The 20,295-nt window shown below is 41.8% G+C and overlaps 1 protein-coding gene across 1 annotated transcript in view; it reads left to right on the forward strand.

The window, feature by feature from the left end:
- The window catches only part of LOC128687137 (lachesin-like), a 201,653-nt gene that overhangs the window by 96,831 nt on the left and 84,527 nt on the right, over nucleotides 1-20,295 (forward strand). The window contains exon 2 of the mRNA XM_070092805.1: nucleotides 11,258-11,465. Within this exon, the coding sequence (XP_069948906.1) occupies nucleotides 11,258-11,465 (208 nt within the window). The remainder of the gene's footprint in view (nucleotides 1-11,257; nucleotides 11,466-20,295) is intronic.

The raw sequence follows: 20,295 nt of genomic DNA on the forward strand, positions 1-20,295 counted from the left end.
GATTAAAGGGAAGCCAGCAGGGAGACGGAGGTGATTTATGGAGTGTAAGATTCAAAGGAATGGTATAAGAGAAGATGTCATTACTCCTTTACAGACTGCGTGTATATGTTTGAAAGAAGTGTTGTGTTGGTGCACAACGCTCGAGGTACCACCAGGAAATAATGAAATTTACAATCGAGATAATCTTAATTCTATGCTTTAAGTGAAAAAAAAAGTCAATTGTCATAAATATATGATAAGAAGTAATTTTTATTGTATTTAAAAATACGATCATGAGTTCAAATTAATCAAGATCAAATGTAAGAAAAGACAGTCAAAACTGGAAGGTGCATGAACCTTAGTAGATGTAATATGGAAGTGCTCAGAAAATAGACAAAGGTGATCCCGGAAAAATGGGATTAATAGAAGTATCACCCAGCATGATCTATTCAGTATAGTAATGATGAGTACAAGACAAATATCTACAAAAAAGAAGAAACACTTTGAACATCATTCACTCCATCACTGTCTTGCCAGAGGCTCTCTTGCGCCACAGTTACAAAACTGCAACATATCACCACCCCTCTTTCAGAGAGCAGGTACTGTACTTCACACCTTCAGGACTCAAGTCCGGTTAACGGGTTCTCCTGAATAATTTCATAAATGTCATTGTGCTCACACGAACAGCATGTCAAGTCATAAAAACCATTTGCCTCCATTCGCTCTAATCTAACAAGCTCAAGCTGAAAGTCTAAAGCCCTCACACATAACCTCCTTTACTCATTCCCTCCAACCATTCCTAGGACAACTCCAACCCTTTCTTCCTTAAACTACTGATTTATATGCCCTATAAGGCATTCTCTTTAGTTGCATCCTTTCTAAATATCCGAATCACCTCAACAACTCTTGCTCAGCCCTCTGGATAATACTTTTAGAAAACCCATACCTCCTTCTAATCTCCAAGCTACGGATTGTCTGCATAATATTCACAATGCTCATTTCCTACAGACACGACATCTCCACTGCCTCCAGCCTTCTCCTTATTGCAACATACACCACCCATGTTACACCCATATAAGAACATTGGTACCACTATACTTACAAACATTCCTCTCTTTGTCTCCTCAGACTCCTCAGTGTACCACACACCTTTTTCCGCTCGTTAATTCTTTGATTCACTTCGTGTTTCATAGAAGTATCTGCTGATGAGTCATGTCCCAAATATCTGAATACATTCACTTCCTCTAGATTCCCTCCCTCCCTCTCTCCAATCTGAATCTGAAATCTCGTCTTTCGTTACCTAATTATTTTGTTATCCTCATCGTTTTGCTCTTTTTAATGTTCACTGTTAATTTCCTTCTTTTTCACCCGTCTAAACTCGCCCTCCAGCCTCTGCAATTAATCTTCATAATCTCCCAAAAAAGACAGTGTCATCAGCAAAAAGCAACTGTAACAACTTCCACATAAATTATTTATCTCTTATTCTCAGACCTCTTGCTAACACCAGATCATTCACTTCTCTTACAACCTCATATATTAAACAGCCATGGTGACATCATGCATCCCTATCTAAGACCTACTTTTACTGGGAAATAATCTTCCTCTCTCCTACATGCTCTAACCTGAGCCTTACCATCCTCAGAAAACAATTTAACTGCTTTCAGAAAATTACCACCTGCTCCATTCACTTGAAACATCTGACACATTCTCCTCTATCGTATCATATTCCTTATCCAAATCAATAAATGCAACTAGAACCTCTTTACCATTATCTAAATACTGTTCACTTATATGCCTCACTGTAAACACTGGGTCTAAAGCCTCCTTTTTCCCCTGTGATCCTCTTCTCCATCTTACTCTTAATTCTTTCAATAACAAATCTACCAAACACCATGCAAAGGAACTGTATATGCTCTCTGTCAATTCCTACATACATTTACTAAATAAAAGCACCAGCCATTCCCTAACTATATTCTCACATGTAGCATCTTGCCTAGAAGGGGAGTAGGAAATGAATGGTTGTCTAGGGCAATTGGTGTAAATTGCTGGCTAGACAGATACTGCAAGGAACTTGCAATCCCATTCATTGACAACTGGAACAACTTTTATGGCAAACATGATATGTATGCAAGGGATGGGGTTCATCTCTCTGGGGCAGGGGTGGTAGCACTTGCAGACTCGATTGAGAAGGCCATTGGTGAAATGCCTATGATTTTAAACTGATGGAAGATAGAGGTATGGGTGTGTGTGGGAAACAAGCAGGTTGCAACACTAGGGTTGGAAACAGTAAATGTATAAAAGGCATTCAGCATGAAGTTATAAATAAAGACAATAGAACAGGTCAGAAAACAAAGGGGGACAGCAGAGGGCAGCAAGGGACTAGCTCCCTTAAGGTTTACTATACTAATAGCAGGAGTGTTAGAAATAAGATAGATGAGCTAAGATTAATTGCAAGTGCAGGAAACGTAGATATTATTGCTATAACAGAGACCTGGCTCAATCTGAAAGATAGAGAGATGCCATCTGAATGTCACATACAAGGCTATAAATTATTCCACACTGACAGGGTCAACAGGAAAGGTGGTGGAGTAGCGATGTATGTCAGAGACAATTTAAATTGTTGTGTTAGACAAGATATTAAATTAGAAGCGTCAGCCACTGAATCTGTTTGGTTACAGCTTCTCGAGGGCCGAGAAAAACTAATTTTGGGTGTGATTTACAGGGCCCCAAATCTTGATAGGGAGTGCAGTAAACTTCTATGGGACGAAATTCGTAAGGCATCTACATACGAAAATGTTGTGCTAATGGGAGACTTCAACTATAGACAGATTGACTGGAGCAATTTGACAGGAAATTTAGAGTCGGGTGACTTTCTTGATACGATCCAGGATTGTTTTTTAAAACAGTTTGTGACAGAGCCAACTAGGGGAAATAACCTCCTTGACTTGGTTCTTGCCAGTAGGGAAACACTAATTAATAATCTTGAGGTTAATGATGAGCTTGGGGAGAGTGATCACAAATCACTCAGTTTTAACATATCATGGAATTCCCCTAATAATGGCAATCAAGTCTCCGTCCCTGACTTTCGCTTGGCTGATTTCATAGGACTGAAAAATTACTTAGGTGGGCTGAGCTGGAATGACCTGACTAGGGGTCAGGTAGGTGGTGATGGTTGCCGATATGATGCTTTCCAGGGCATAGTTCTAGCTGCTCAGTCAAATTATGTTCCAAATAGGGAAATCAGATCAAACAAAAATGATCCTAAATGGATGAACAATAGATTAAAATATCTGATTGGTCAAAAGAGAGGCATATATAGGCAAATCAAAAGAGGAGAGGGGCAATTAAGAAATCGATATATTCAGTTAAAGAGAGAAATAAAAAAGGGAATTAGAAAAGCAAAAAGAGATTATGAGGTTAAAGTTGCAAGAGAATCGAAGACTAACCCAAAAGGATTCTTTCAGGTATACAGAAGTAAGATCAGGGACAAGATAGGCCCACTCAAAAGTTCCTCGGGTCAGCTCACTGACAGTGATAAGGAAATGTGTAGAATTTTTAACACATACTTCCTCTCAGTTTTTACACAGGAGGATACCAGTGATATTCCAGTAATGATAAATTATGTAGAACAGGACGATAATAAACTGTGCACTATTAGGGTCACAAGTGACATGGTCCTTAGGCAAATAGATAAATTAAAACCTAACAAATCCCCAGGCCCTGATGAACTGTATGCAAGGGTTCTAAAGGAATGTAAAGAGGAGCTTAGCACACCTTTGGCTAATCTTTTCAACATATCACTACAAACTGGCATGGTGCCAGATAAGTGGAAAATGGCAAATGTGATACCTATTTTCAAAACAGGTGACAGGTCCTTAGCTTCGAACTATAGACCAATAAGCCTAACCTCCATAGTGGGAAAATTTATGGAATCAATAATTGCCGAGACAGTTCGTAGCCACCTTGAAAAGCATAAATTAATCAACGAATCTCAGCATGGTTTTACAAAGGGACGTTCCTGCCTTACGAATTTATTAACTTTTTTCACTAAGGTATTTGAGGAGGTAGATCATGGTAACGAATATGATATTGTGTATATGGACTTCAGTAAGGCTTTTGACAGGGTCCCACATCAGAGACTATTGAGGAAAATTAAAGCACATGGAATAGGAGGAGAAATTTTTTCCTGGATAGAGGCATGGTTGACAAATAGGCAGCAGAGAGTTTGCATAAATGGGGAGAAATCAGAGTGGGGAAGCGTCACGAGCGGTGTTCCACAGGGGTCAGTGTTGGGCCCCCTGCTGTTCACAATCTACATAAACGACATAGATGAGGGCATAAAGAGCGACATCGGCAAGTTTGCCGATGACACCAAAATAGGCCGTCGAATTCATTCTGACGAGGACATTCGAGCACTCCAGGAAGATTTGAATAGACTGATGCAGTGGTCGGAGAAGTGGCAGATGCAGTTTAATATAGACAAATGCAAAGTTCTAAATGTTGGACAGGACAATAACCATGCCACATATAAACTAAATAATGTAGATCTTAATATTACGGATTGCGAAAAAGATTTAGGAGTTCTGGTTAGCAGTAATCTGAAACCAAGACAACAGTGCATAAGTGTTCGCAATAAAGCTAATAGAATCCTTGGCTTCATATCAAGAAGCATAAATAATAGGAGTCCTCAGGTTGTTCTTCAACTCTATACATCCTTGGTTAGGCCTCATTTAGATTATGCTGCACAGTTTTGGTCACCGTATTACAGAATGGATATAAATTCTCTGGAAAATGTACAAAGGAGGATGACAAAGATGATCCCATGTATCAGAAACCTTCCCTATGAGGATAGACTAAGGGCCCTGAAACTGCACTCTCTAGAAAGACGTAGAATTAGGGGGGATATGATTGAGGTTTATAAGTGGAAGACAGGAATAAATAAAGGGGATGTAAATAGTGTGCTGAAAATATCTAGCCTAGACAGGACTCGCAGCAATGGTTTTAAGTTGGAAAAATTCAGATTCAGGAGGGATATAGGAAAGTACTGGTTTGGTAATAGAGTTGTGGATGAGTGGAACAAACTCCCAAGTACCGTTATAGAGGCCAGAACGTTGTGTAGCTTTAAAAATAGGTTGGATAAATACATGAGTAGATGTGGGTGGGTGTGAGTTAGACCTGATAGCTTGTGCTAACAGGTCGGTTGCCGTGTTCCTCCCTTAAGTCAGTGTGACCTGACCTGACTAGGTTGGGTGCATTGGCTTAAGCCGGTAGGGACTTGGACCTGCCTCGCATGGGCCAGTAGGCCTTCTGCAGTGTTCCTTCGTTCTTATGTTCTTATGTTCTTAAAATTACTATATTGATCCCATCAGTCTAAGCCGCTTTACCAGCTTTCATTTTACCCAGGGCCTCATGCACCTCCCCCACTCTCATATCTGGCTCTTCTTTACTCCTACAAGATCTTATACCTCCCTGCCTTATGCACAAAATCACAGCTTCCATATCTTTTTCAGCATTTAACAGTTTCTCAAAGTATTCAATCCAACCTCCGGACACCTCCAGCTCTCCATCTAATAACTCTCCTCTCCTGTTTTTAACTGTCAAATCCATTCTTTACTTAGGCTTTCTTAACTTATTAATCTCACTTCACCCACTTTCCTTGTACATTCCTTCACCATACTCTTAAGCTCTCTTTTTCTCTTCATATACTCCTCCCTCCTTACATTTCTTTTACCTCATCATTCCACCAATCGCTCTTCTTTCCTCCAGCACCCAGTTTCCTGTAACCACAAACTTCTGCTGAACACTCTAACACTACATTCTTAAACCTACCCCATGCATCTTCAACTCCATTGCATATACTCTCCTTAGCCCATCATTCTTCCAATAGTTGCTTATCTCTTACCCTAACTGCTCCTTCTTTATTGTATAAATGTTCACCTCTCTCTTACTTGCTGTTGCCATTCTCCTTCTATCCCATCTACCTCTTATGCTCACTGCAGCTACAGCAAAAAATGATTTGATATATCTGTGGCCCCTCCATAAACATGCACATACTGAAGTCTACTAGTTAGTCAAAATTTTATCTAACTATACACAGTCCAACAAAATGCCGTCATTACGCCCTATACCATATCTCGTATACTTTTATATCCACTTTTCTTAAAATATGTATTATATTTTTCTAAACCTCTTTCTATACAATGTTCAGTGAAAGGCCCGCCCCCTGTTATCATTTACCCTTGGCACTCCAAACTTACCTTACCTACCACGCCCTTTATAACCCTTTCTCCCATTTTAGCATTCCAGTCCCCTACTACAGTTACTCTCTCACTTCGTTCAAAACTTCCTAAACACTCGCCTAACATCTCCTTTACACTCCTCTCTTGAATCCCGACTCATTCCGATTCATTCGATTCGATTCGATTTGCTGCAAGTGGACGGCGCAGCGATATTACGTAGGAGTTTTCACTCTGACCACTAATACTCAAAGTTACATTTTTTGGGTTATCCTGAGCTGTTCAAAGCTGAGAGGAAACTTGCTCCCTGTCACTTCGAGTCCCATCCCATCAAGAGGGTAAGGCGGTGATTAGCTTTCTTACTCCCCCCTCTCCCCCTGTCACTCCCCAACCTCATCCTACCCCATCCTACCCCTCCTCAGTACTCCAATCACTACATTGGTCTAATTAAAAACACACTCTTTACACTGCTGTCCTTTTATCTTTACTGTCTTCTCCTTTTTTGGCAACTTCGCCTTTGGCGATTTGGAACAAGGCAAGGTGACTATCCAGTAGTCCGTGCGGTATTTTAAGCTCTAGTCGATCATTGCCTTGGGCCCTGACCCCCCCTCACTTCCTCGAGGGTAGGCTATGTTAAAGGGCTGACCTTCATAAGTCAGCTGAAGAAGGAATGTCGGACACTTAGGAAAGCTCTTTTTCCCAGCATATTATGTGAAACAACCTTACCCTAACTGGGCAACATGCCCAATATAAGAGTCAAACGTCGGGTCAGTGATGGCCAGAAGTTCAAATTTTACATTGCACTAGTGATAATACCACGGTTGCACCTGTGGAGATATTCCAGACCCACTCAGGTGCAGTACTACTGCTCTCCTCGGAAGTGGAGCTTATCCAGTTACTCAAGAAAGATGTTCTTGACAAACTTATCAATGTGGGTATCACCTCCATTCCCCATGGCAAATTCAAGGCCCAGGGCTGTCCTTGTTGCACGCATCAACAGCTTCATGCGTGAAAATACTGTTGAAGAACTCCTGGAGGAGATAAACAGTGCAAACGCCGAGATCAACGTCCTTAAGACATCATGTGGCTGGCTAATAGTGGGAATGAGTTACTTTCTTCCCAGACAGCCATACATAGAATCAATTCCCCTTCACCGATTACTTACTAGGAATGTCCCTACAGTCCTAGCAGGGAATTTCAATGTCCATCACCCCGCTCTTTTCAACTGTGGCGCCGCTCAACTAATCAATATAAACGCCATCCTGAACAATTCTGGAGTAAGATCCGCCGGCTGCTGGAGGCTAAACCCACACTCATCTCCTTTCATATTCCTTTACCAAGGTCGACGGTGAGAAAATTCTCTAGCACAGTGTAGAGGATTCAACAGCAACCACTACCAGTGGTTTAACCAATGGAGGGATTACAACCGGGCAGACTTCCACCCGGTACCATCAATTGATACAGCTACACTTGAAATAGAACACCCCTTCACCAGACCAATTACCCTCAAGGAGATGTGCCAAATCTTAGGCAGAATGAGAAATAAGGCACCAGGCCCCTCAGGCATAACAGTACAACAATTAAAGGGCCTATCCCAAAACTGCAAGATGTCTCTTGTTAATGTCTATAATACCATCTTGGCGACTGGACATTTTCCCGTGGCACTTAAGACAGCGATGATGATATTCATTGCTACACCCAACAATGACATCTGCAAACTACAGACCTATCTCCTTACTGGAAGTCACTGGCAAAGTCTTTGACAAAATCAGAGGTCAGTACGCTGCGGCCAGAAGTCACGTGTGGTCACTCTCCTAAGCTGTTACTGAGCACCATGGCTTGCTGTAGTGTTTTGGAATCTCAGGTTACAATGTTGAAGAAGGAGGTTCTACTTCTTCAGGAGGAAAATAGGAGGCTGAAGCTTCGCCTAGATGGGCTTGGGAGTGAGTGTGAGATGGTGGGAACTGGTGAGGAAAAAGGATACCAGCAGTGAGCTGAAGAGTTGCAGCCGCTTTAAGTGGTAGGTGGTTCACAGTTCAGGAAGAAGGAAGATAAGGAAGGTTAATGGAGAAGATGTGGAGGGTGGAAATCGATTCTCTGTTCTCCAGAACGAGTGTACTTCAGTGGTTAGTGAGGTTAAAGGTAGCACTGACTCCCCTGCTAATCAAGGTAAGAATATTCTAATTGTAGGAAATTCTCTGGTAAGTTATATGGACCGTGCTTTTTGTAGCATAGATAGGAAGGTCAGACAGAGGGTGTGCCTCTCAGGAGCTGGTGTTGGTGACATAGTCAGCAGGTTGGATAATATTATGTCAGGTAATGGGAACAAGCCCATTATCTGTCTTAGTGCTGGTGGAAATGACATCAGGAAGGGCAGGAGACAGGAGCTGCTGGATAAGCACAGGTCAGCCATAGAAGTTGTTAGGTCTAAGAGAGGGATCCCAATCATATGTAGCATCTTGCCTAGAAGGAGAGTGGGCAATGAATGGATGTCTAGGGCAATTGGTATAAACTGCTGGCTAGACAGGTACTGCAAAGAACTTGCAATGCCATTCATTGATAACTGGGGCAAATTCTATGGCAAGCATGATATGTATGGAAGGGATGGCGTTCATCTCTTCGGGGTTGGAGCAGTTGCGTTAGCCAGTTCGATTGAGGGGGTCATTGATGACTTGTTTAGGAATTTAAACTGATAGATTATAGAGGTATGGGTGTTTGTGGGAAACAATCAGGCTGCAGTATTAGGGAAGAAAACATCATATATTACCAGGATACCCCAAGGACATGTTTAAAATAAGGTTGCTAGTAAAGGCAAAGCAATTGCTCAACAAAGAGAGATAGTAGAGGACAACGAGAGACTAGCTCCCTTAAGGTTTACTATACAAATAAAAGCAGTCTAAGAAATAAGATAGATGAGCTAAGATTACTTGCAAGTGCAGTTAATATAGATATTTGCTATAACAGAGACCTGGTTCAACTTTAAAGATAGAGAAATGCCGTCTGAATGCAACATACAGGATTATAAACCATTCCACGCTGATAGGGTCAACAGGAAGGGTGGTGGAGTGGCAATGTATGTCAGAGATAATTTAATTGTGTTAGACAAGATGTAAGATTAGAAACATCGGACACAGAATCTGTTTAGCTACAGTTTTTCGAAGGTCGTGAAAAATTAATCTTGAGTGCGATTTATAGGGCCCCAAACCTTGATAGGGAGTGCAGTAGGCTACTATGGGACGAAATTCATAAGGCATCTAGATAGGAAAAATGTTGTGTTGTGAATGGTTTGAAAACCGACAAGTTGAAGAATTGAGACACTTATGCAACATATGGGGAAGCTTTGTTGAGGAAACTTTTGCCACACAGTGGCTTCATCAGTCTTATACAAGGCAGGAAGGCAAAAGGAGGAGGAGTTTGAGGTAATCAGTCCCTCAGTCTGGGGTCGATGTGTTCAGTCCACCAGTCTCGTAGAAAGTACAGCACCGGGCCGTAGCAGTGGCTTATATACTGTAGTCAGGTGAAGCGAAGCAGGAGGAGGCGGGGTCATAATGGAACCATCTACTAGTCTAAGTAGGTCTTCGTCCAAAGATTGGACAAGTTTCGAAGAATTCTTTGTTTCAAGATCCCATGGTGATGCAATGTCTGACAGATGTGATGAATGGTTTGAAAATTCTTCAACTTGTCCGTTTTTAAACCAATCATCACATCTGTCAGACATTGCCTCATCATGGGATCTTGATACAAAGAATTCTTCAAAACTTGTCCAATTTTTGGACGATGACCTACTTAGATTAGTGGATGGTTCCACTATGACCCCGCCTCCTCCTGCCTCGCCTCACATGACTACAGTATATAAGCCACTGCTACGGTCCTGTGCTCAGTAGTTGAACTGAGCAGAAGAGTGCTTGAGCAGTATACGTCGCATCATTGTAGAAACCTTTCTCTCTAGGGAGCCAGAGACGGGTCATCGCAAGATTGAGACCCGTGCCAGGACTACAGTCTTGTCGAACATTATACATACACCTGTGCTCAGTAACATGCCTGGTTTCACATTCCCTGCATCTCCACCTTCCACAGAGATCATAAAAACCACTGCAAATGTCGCCAACATTACCGCTGGAAAAGAATCTTTCATCCGTAATCCATGCGTAAACCATGCGTGTCGTAATAAGTGATTAAAATGCCGGGAGCAATGTGCTAGTAACCCTTCTCCTGTATAAATTACTAAATATAATAATAAGAAAAACTTTACAAAGCTGGGATGTTTGAATAATCGTTGATATAGTGCAGATAGCGAGGAAGTAATTGCCAGTGTTATGAATGAAAAGAAGTTGGATACTCTAGCTCTAAGTAAAACAAAACTGAAGAATGAAGGGCAATTTCAGTGGGGAGAAATAAATAAGATTAGGTAAAGAGTATCTGAAAGAGTTAGAGATAAGAAAAGGGTAGCAATAACTGTGAAAGATCAGTTATAGAAGAAGAAGAAGGGGGAATATCATTGTTTAAATTCAAGGATTATTTGGATTAAAATAATGGTCAGATGCAAAAAGTGGGTTGTAATAAGTGTTTGTGCACATGGAGATTATGGAAGATGTTTAATGAGTGTTTTATGAGTTTTAAACCAAGTGAGAGAGTAGTTGTGGTAGGGGATCTAAATACTAAAGAGGGAGAAACGTTTATAAAGGGCGTGGTAGATAAGTTTGGGGGGCGGGGTGCTAGGGGTAAGTGTTAGTGTTACCCACTGCTGCGTATACTCCAGCCAGTGTTAGTGTTATCCATTACTTGAGTATATTCCAGCCAGTGTTAGCGTTACCCCACTGTTGAGAATACTCAGCCAGTCTTAGTGTTACCCACTGCTTGAATATACGCCAGCTAGTGTTAGTGGTACGTAACGTTCGGGCCATTCTGGCACTGGTATCCATGATTTGAAAACTCACTAAGCAGTTTACCTTCAGTGTCATTCCGGTTTACGTATGGGTGTGTTGCGCGAGCAATCATATAATTATAAAATATTAACACTGATTTCTCCCTATATCCTACAGTTGGCGTGGATTCAGCGTGACCGCTCAGCCATCTTGACGGTGGGCAACCATGTCATTACCAGGAACAACCGCATCGGTGTCTCTCACGACGGTCACCGCACCTGGTACCTCACCATCAAGGACGTGCGACCTGGCGACGCCGGCACCTATATGTGTCAGATCAATACAGCTGTCGCTATAAGTCAGATCGGACACGTCAGCGTAGTGGGTAAGTTAAGAGAAACTTAAGTTCCCCCGTCTTCTAATAACATGTTCCTTTTTCCTCTATACTCTACCTTGTCCATAATTACTATCGCATTTGCTTTGTCTGCTTTCGTAACGTGAAGTCTAGAACCTTTCCTTATTTCATGGTATAACTTAACAAATCTTTGAGAATAACTGTGTTGCAGAGGTCTGAGCGAAAAGAGATTTGTACATAGCAAATGCGATAGTAATTATGGACAAGGTAGATTACAGTGGAAAAATAAACATATTAATAGAAGACGGGTTAACTTACGTGCCCCTTAATATATTATTGCAATTTTAATTGTGGGGAAACATTAAATTCGTATTTGTCATTCAGCGGTGAGGGAATGTTATGCAATCAGGCTTGATCAGTGGAAGGAATAACTCCAGTTCTTTGGATCATTAGATACCATTCTTGAAAAGAGAAATTTGACACATGAACCAGATGTTTTCCTAAGGCTCTTTGATTTATATATATATATATATATATATATATATATATATATATATATATATATATATATATATATATATATATATATATATATATATATATATATATGTCGTGCCGAATATGTAAAACTGCTCAATTAGCAAGAACTCATTTAAAATAAAGTCCTTTCTAAAATTTTCTCTTATACGTTTAAAGATATATATTTTTCATTAATGTTAATGTAAAAAATTTTAATTTTGCTCCAAAAGAATCTTAGAAAACTTACCTAACCTTATTATAACAAGAACAATTTATTTTAGCCTAATCCAACTAAATATATTTTAGATTTCTTTACAATAATTTAATACTAAACAAATACAGTGAAATATATTTTTTTCGTTAGGTTTAGAATGATTTTGGCGAAATTATTGCATACACAAATTTTCACTTGTCCTATATGGCAAGATGAGCGTTGCTATTTAAGCCAAGATCGCAAGTTCTGCCTATTCGGCACGACATATATATATATAATATATATATATATATATATATATATATATATATATATATATATATATATATATATATATATATATAAAAATATATGTATATTTTATTATCACACTATCCGATTCCCACCAAGGCAGGGTGGCACGAAAAAGAAAAACTTTCACCATCATTCACTCCATCACTGTCTTGCCAGAAGGGTGCTTTACACTACAGTTTTTAAACTGCAACATTAACACCCCTCCTTCAGAGTGCAGGCACTGTACTTCCCATCTCCAGGACTCAAGTCCGGCCTGCCGGTTTCCCTGAACCCTTTCATAAATGTTACTTTGCTCACACTCCAACAGCACGTCAAGTATTAAAAACCACTTGTCTCCATTCACTCCTATCAAACACGCTCACGCATGCCTGCTGGAAGTCCAAGCCCCTCGCACACAAAACATCCTTTACCCCCTCCCTCCAACCTTTCCTAGGCCGACCCCTACCCCGCCTTCCTTCCACTATATATATATATATATACACATATAGTATATATATACATATATAGTATATATATATACATATATATACATATATATATTGGCAGTTTGGAGGGATATGTTGTGTATCTTTATGCGTATATGCTTCTAAACTGTTGTATTCTGAGCACCTCTGCAAAAGCAGTGATAATGTGTGAGTGTGGTGAAAGTGTTGAATGATGATGAAAGTATTTTCTTTTTTGGGGATTTTCTTTCTTTTTTGTGTCACCCTGCCTCGGTGGGAGACGGCCGACTTGTTGAAAAATATATATATATATAATATATATATATATATATATATATATATATATATATATATATATATACATTTATGTGTGTTAAGGAAGCCTAGAGAAAAAAATGGATTTGTCAGTTAAAAATAGGAGAGGAGAGTTATTAAATGGAGAGTTAGAGGTATTGGGAAGATGGAGGGAATACTTTGAGGAATTGTTAAATGTTGATGAAGATAGGGAAGTTGTGATTTCGTGTATAGGGCAAGGAGAAATAACATCTTGTAGGAGTGAGGAAGAGCCAGTTGTGAGTGTGGGGGAAGTTCGTGAGGCAGTAGGTAAAATGAAAGGGGGTAAGGCAGCCGAGTGGGAGACACAGTTGGAAGTTGGAGACACAGATGAATCACAGGGATGTTAGGAAGTAATTCTTCAGTCACAGAGTAGTCAGCAAGTTGAATACTTTGGGAAGCGATGTAGTGGAGGCAGGATCCATACATAGCTTTAAGCAGAGGTATGATAAAGCTCACGGTTCAGGGAGAGTGACCTATTAGCGACCAGTGAAGAAGCGGTGCCAGGAGCTAAGACTCGACCCCTGCAACCTCAACTAGGTGAGTACGTTTACACCCACACATTCTCATATATACACACTTACACACACACTCCCCCCTGCACCCTCCCCCTACCTATCTACCACCTCTTCCCCTGATCCCCCTCCTCTCTCTCTCACCCTCCTTCCCCCACTCCTCTCCCTCTTTCCCCCTCTCCCTCTACCATTCTCTCTCCCCCTTTGCTTCTCCCTCCTCCTCTCTCCCCATATTCCCACTTCCCACCTCTCTCTCATTTCACCACTGTTTCCAGCTTCCTCCCTTTACCTCCCTTCCCCCCCACACACACTCAGACAAACACACCACAAAACAAACACACAGAATTACGTAAGTTTTCATTCTGTGGGAACTAAAACAAAACAAAAATGGGTTGCCAGAGAGCAGGAAGGAAAACCAGGGGACTGAAGGATGAGTCTGCGAGCAGCAGACTATGAAAAAGGAACATGAGTGGGGAAAGAAGACAGAAGAGCTGAGCATAAGAATGGAGGAGAGGATAGATGCAGAAAGCAAGAAATGGGTGATGGAAGTCACAGCAGCAGAGGCTAAGATACAGAGATTAGAGGAGCTGAAAAATCTGAAACAGTCTAAAGAACTAAAACAATTTGGGAATGACATGAGAGACTGCTACCTCAGTTACAAAAAAGGGGACTGTAGGGAACGAAGAAGTGAAACAGTATGCAGAGGCCCTATCAGACCTCACAGAGCCCGAGAAAAAGAGAGAATCACATCAGGAGCAATCGAGGGTACTGTAATAAATGAAAGAGCTAAGCTATATGTGGAGGCCCTAATAGACCACAACAGAGCCCAGGGAAAGCTGAGAAGGGAAAACTACAGGCCACTGGGCCCAAGGACAACAGAGAGCGAAGAAACTGAAGAAAGGAAAGTTGCAATGGAGGCAACTAAATCGAGTCAGAGAATACATAGGAATATGCAGTGGGAGAATGAAATGAAGAGGTCAGTCTTTGTTTATTGGCTCCACAAAGTTGAAGGGGAAACTTATGAAACAAAAAGACACGGGTAGAAAAAGCGATTGAATGCATCATAAAAGCAATAGGAGAAGATGACATGATCCAGCTGGCATATTTTCTGAGAATAGGGAGGGTTTGCAAGAAGAAGAACCCGGCCAGTCAAAATGACTTTCAAGGTATGCCAGCATACCAGAAGGTATATCTCGACAGTGACAGAACACAAGAAGAAAGGCAGAAACTGAAAGAGATAGTACAAAGACGAAAGGTGGAAAGAGAGTGAAGATGGAGATGGACAGGAGAGCCCAGACTCAGGAGGAAGATCAAATACAGCATCCCTCACAACCATCTACAGAAGCCCCCCAACCAGGACAACCCTAATGCAACCAAACATTCTAACCCAAAAACACACATGCCATATCTTATGGCCCCACACTCCACATTACTAACTCCATACTCACAGCAACTACCAGTAGTTCCTTAGCAGGTCTTCCACTTCCCCAACCCCAACGTACCTCCAGATCACAGTTTTAGAAAAGAAGTTGAAGGTTTCCTATACAAATGCAGACAGAAGAACAAATAAGTGCGAGGAGTGGCATGAAAGAATCAAAGAGACATCCTCAGATATAATAGCACTCACAGAGACGAAACTCATCAGGATGACAACAGATGCAATCTTTCCACCCGGATACCAAATCCTCATGAAAAATAGAGGGAGGAGAGGGGGAGGAGGAGTTGCACTGCTCATTAAAAACCGGTGGGGATTTGAGGAAATGAAAGGAATGGATAGAATGTGCGAAAGGGACTACCTAGTAAGAACAATCCAATCTGAGGGCCATTAAGTGTAATTGCAGCAATGTACAACCCACCACAGAACTGCAGGAGGCCAAGAGAAGTATACAACGAGAGCAACAGAGCAATGGTTGACACACTAGCAGAGGTGGCAAGAAGAGCTCACATGCGGGGAATAAAGTTACTAGTTATGGGTGATTTCAATCACATGGAGATTGACTGGGAAAACCTGGAGCTCCATGGGGGTCCCGAAACATGGAGAGCCAAGGTGATGAATGTGGTACTGGAAAACCTCATGCTTCATCAAGTTAGAGAAACTACCAGACAGGTGAGGATGATCCAAAAAGACTGGACGTTGTATTCACCTTGAGAAGTTCGGACATCGAGGAAATCATGTATGAAAGGCACCTTGGAGCTAGTGATCATGTGGTTCTATGCATTGATTATATAGTTGAGCTACAAGTGGAGAGAGTAGCAGGAAAAGGACAGGAAAAACCAAACTACAAAAGGGAAGACTACACAGGTATGAGGAACTTCCTGCAGGACGTTCAGTGGGAGCGAGAACTGGCAGGAAAACCAGTACAAGAAATGATGGATTATGTGACTACAAAATACAAGGAGGCAAAGGAGAGGTTTGTTCCCAAGGGAAACAGAAATAATGGGAAGACCAGAACGAGTCCTTGGTTCACCCAAATGTGTAGGGAGGCAAAAACTAGGTGTTCTAGAGAATGGAAAAGGTATAGAAGAAAAAGGAGCCAGAAAAATAAAGAGATCAGCCGAAGAGCCAGAAAAAAATATGCACCGATAAGAAGAGAGGCTGAGCGACAATTCGAAAATGACATAGCATCAAAAGTTTAGTCTGATCCTAAGCTGTTGTATAGCCACATCAGGAGAAAACAACAGTCAAGGACCAGGTAATCAGGCTGAAGAAGGATGGTGGTAAGATCACAAGAAACGACCAAGAGGTATGTGAGGAGCTCAAGAAGACTAATCCCAGAGCTAGAGGGATTGTCCAAGATGAAAGGATAAGGGAAATTGGCCTGACGACACTGGAGGACAGGAGGGTTAGTAGAGACATGATAGCGACATATAAAATACTGAGAGGAATTGACAAGGTGGACAAAGACAGGATTTTCCAGAGATGGGACACAGAAACAAAGGGTCACAATTGGAAGTTGATGACTCCTACGAGTCAAAGGGACTTTAGGAAGTATTTCTTCAGTCACAGAGTTGTCAGGAAGTGGAATAGCCTAGAAAGTGACGTAGTGGAGGCAGGAACATTACATAGTTTTAAGACGAGGTTTGATAAAGCTCATGAAGCAGGGAGAGAGAGGACCCAGTAGCTATCAGTGAAGAGGCAAGGCCAGGAGCTATGAATCGACCCCTGCAACCTCAAATAGGTGAGTAAATATGTGAGTACACACACACACACACACACACACACACACACACACACACACACACACACACACACGCAGAGAATCAGCTCAAAACAGGATCCTGCAGGAGAAAGCACGCCTAAGGGACACATCAGACTAATAGAGAGTGTATCTTGAGTGAGACAGAGCACAATAAGAAAGGAAGCTCCTGAAAGTGAGGGTACAACGACGAAAGGAGGAACGAGAGGCTGTGACAGAGATAAGCAGGAGGACCCAGACCCAGGTGGAAGGGCAAACACAACCTCCTTCAGAACCACCCACAGAAGGAATCCAACCATGGCAACCCCAGTGCAACCGAGCAATCTAAACCAGAACCTACACACACTGTACCCTCTGCCCCCACTCCCCTAATCACAAACCCCACACACACAGCAACCCCCCATTGGCCCCCGCCAGGGCTCCCACTTGCCGAACCCCATCATTCTCCCCAAACCATATTTTTAGAAAAGAAGTTGAACGTTTGGTATATGAATGCAGATGGAATAATGAACAAATGCATAGAATGAAAAAAGCCAAACTATAAAAGGAGGGATTACACAGGGATGAGGAACTTCCTACAGGAGGTTCAGTAGGAAAGAAAATTGGTAGGAAAGTCACTAAACGAAATGATGGAATACATAACAACAAAGTGCAAGGAAGCAGAGGAAACCTTTATTTCCAAGTGCAACAGAAATAATGGGAAGACCAGAACGAGCGTTTGCATTACCTGAAGGTGTAGGAAGGCAAAAACTAAGTGCACTACAGAATGGAAAACCTACAGACGGCAAAGGACCCAGGAAAACAAAGAGATTAGTCGAAGAGCCAGAAATGGGAATGCACAGATATGGAGGGAGGCCCAGCAACAGTACGAAAACAACATAATATCGAAAGTGAAGTCTGACCCGAAGCAGTTGTATAGCCACATCAGGAGGAAGATAGCAGTCAAGGACCAGGTAATCAGGCTGAGGAAAGAAGGTGGGGAGCTCACAAGAAACGACCAGGAAGTATGTAAGGAGCTCAACACGAGATTTAAGGATGTATTTACAATGGAGACAGAAAGGACTCTGGGAAGACAGAACAGAGGGGTACACCAACAAGGAAATATAGCAACAAGTTTTGGATGAAATACATACAACCGAGGAGGAGGTGAAGAAGCTGTTAAGCTAACTTGATACCTCTCTGTGGGCCCTTAGACAGAGAGCACAAACACTGTGTGTTGCACTAACTACAATTTTCAAAGCATTCCTTGAAAGTGGGCAACTACCTGCGGTATGGAAGACGGCAAATGTAGTAACCATTTTCAAGAAAGGAGACAGAAATGAGGCACTAAACTATAGACCAGTGTCACCGACGTGTATAGTATGCAAAGTCATGAAGATTATCAGGAGGAGAGTAGCGGAGAACCTGGAATGGAATAAGATTATAAACGACAACCAGCACGGATTTTTGGAAGGCAAATCCTGTGTCACAAACCTGAAGTTTAATGACAAGGTAACAGAAGTAAGACACAAGAGAGAAAGGGGTGGGTTGATTGCATTTTCTTGTACTGCAAGGAGGCCTTCGACACAGTTCCTCACAAGAGATTAGTGCAGAAGCTAGAGGATCAGGCACGTATAACAGGAAGGGTACTAAAATAGTTCAGAGAATACCTGACTGGGAGGCAACAATGAGTCATGGTATGGAATGAGGTATCACAGTGGGAGCCTGTGACGAGCGGGGTCCCACAGGGGTCAGTACTAGGATCCATGCTTTTTTAGTATATGTGAATGACATGATGGAAGGGATAGACTCAGAAGTGTCCCTGTTCGCAGACGATGTGAAGTTAATGAGAATTAACTCAGATGAGGATCAGGCAGGAGTAGAACGAGACCTGGACAGGCTGGCTTCTTGAAGTTAACCCCGCCAAACGCAAAGTCATGAAGATCGGAGAAGGGCAAAGAAGACCGCAGACAGAGTATAGGCTAGGGGCCAAAGACTGCAAACCTCACTCAAGAAGAAAAATCTAGGGGTGAGTATAATACTGAGTACCTCGGCAGAAGCACACATTAACCAGATAACTGTTGCGGCATATGGGCGCCTGGCAAACCTGAGAATAGCATTCTGTACCTCAATAAGGAATCGTTCCAGGCATGCAAAATTCTGCATGGAATAGACAAGGTGGACAGAGACAGGATGTTTTTGAGATGGGACATAGAAACAAGGGGTGACAATTGGAAGCTGAAAACTCACATGAGTCAAAGGGATGTTTGACAATATTTCTTCAGCCACAGAGTTATTACGAAGTGGAATAATCTGGCAAGTGATGTAGTGGAGGCAAGAACCATACATAGTTTTAAGACGAGGTATGACAAAGCTCATGGAGCAGGGAGAGAGAGGACCCAGTAGCAGTCATTAAAAAGGCAGGGCCAGGAACTGAGTCTCGGCCCCTGCAACCACAATTAGGTGAGTGTACACACACACACACACACACACACACACACACACACACATACATACACACAGTCATGCAGACGTGGGTGCACAAGGCTCCAAGAACCTTTGTGTTTTTAAGGTGCGCAGTAACTACTAGCAGTAATCAGTGGTAGTGACGTTGTCACTACCACTGTTCAAGAATTGGTTAACAAGTGAAATGTGGGGCACCATACAGTGAGAGTGAAGAAGTTAATAAGCAAAAGGCGAAAGGAAAAATAATATATATAACAAGGGAAGGTGCCAGGAGTAGGCCTGCTGAAGCAGTGAGGCCACAACAGTTGTGTGCCAATATACATATAAAGTGTAGCCACTAAATGTGAAGTGTATCCTGTCATAAGTGAAAAGCGAAATCACTTGAGGAACGCGGGATATATGAGCATATATGGTTATAAACATCACGGGTGAAGGATTTTCAAAATAGTGATAGAAGGCCGATGTACGACGACTACGTCATCAGCATCTGGCAACTTGTCATCACGCCACTGCCAGCGCAAGTAGTGCTCACCTATTGTGGTTGCAAGTTGTCAGATTCTGGTCTCTGCATCACTGTTAGATACTGGTCACTCACTCCTGCAAGTTATTACCAGAATTAGAGTAGAAATAGCATAGATAAGGTGAAGATAGGGTTGACGAGAGTGTGAGGAGTAAAGTGATCTAGCGAGGGGTAACGTCAGACACTTGTAGAAGTTGAGACAAGCTAAATTTTACAACCTAGTTACTTTCTGTATTTTATAAGTAGAATTGATAAGTGTTAGAATCACTATTGGTAAGTTTTAGAATTACTGGTATTACTACTGGTATTTATTAGCAGTATGAATACTTAGAAGTGGGGGCACACACGCACATACACACCCACATAGACACACACACACA

Source organism: Cherax quadricarinatus, chromosome 40, assembly GCF_038502225.1.
Source record: "Cherax quadricarinatus isolate ZL_2023a chromosome 40, ASM3850222v1, whole genome shotgun sequence".
Lineage (NCBI taxonomy): Eukaryota > Metazoa > Arthropoda > Malacostraca > Decapoda > Parastacidae > Cherax > Cherax quadricarinatus.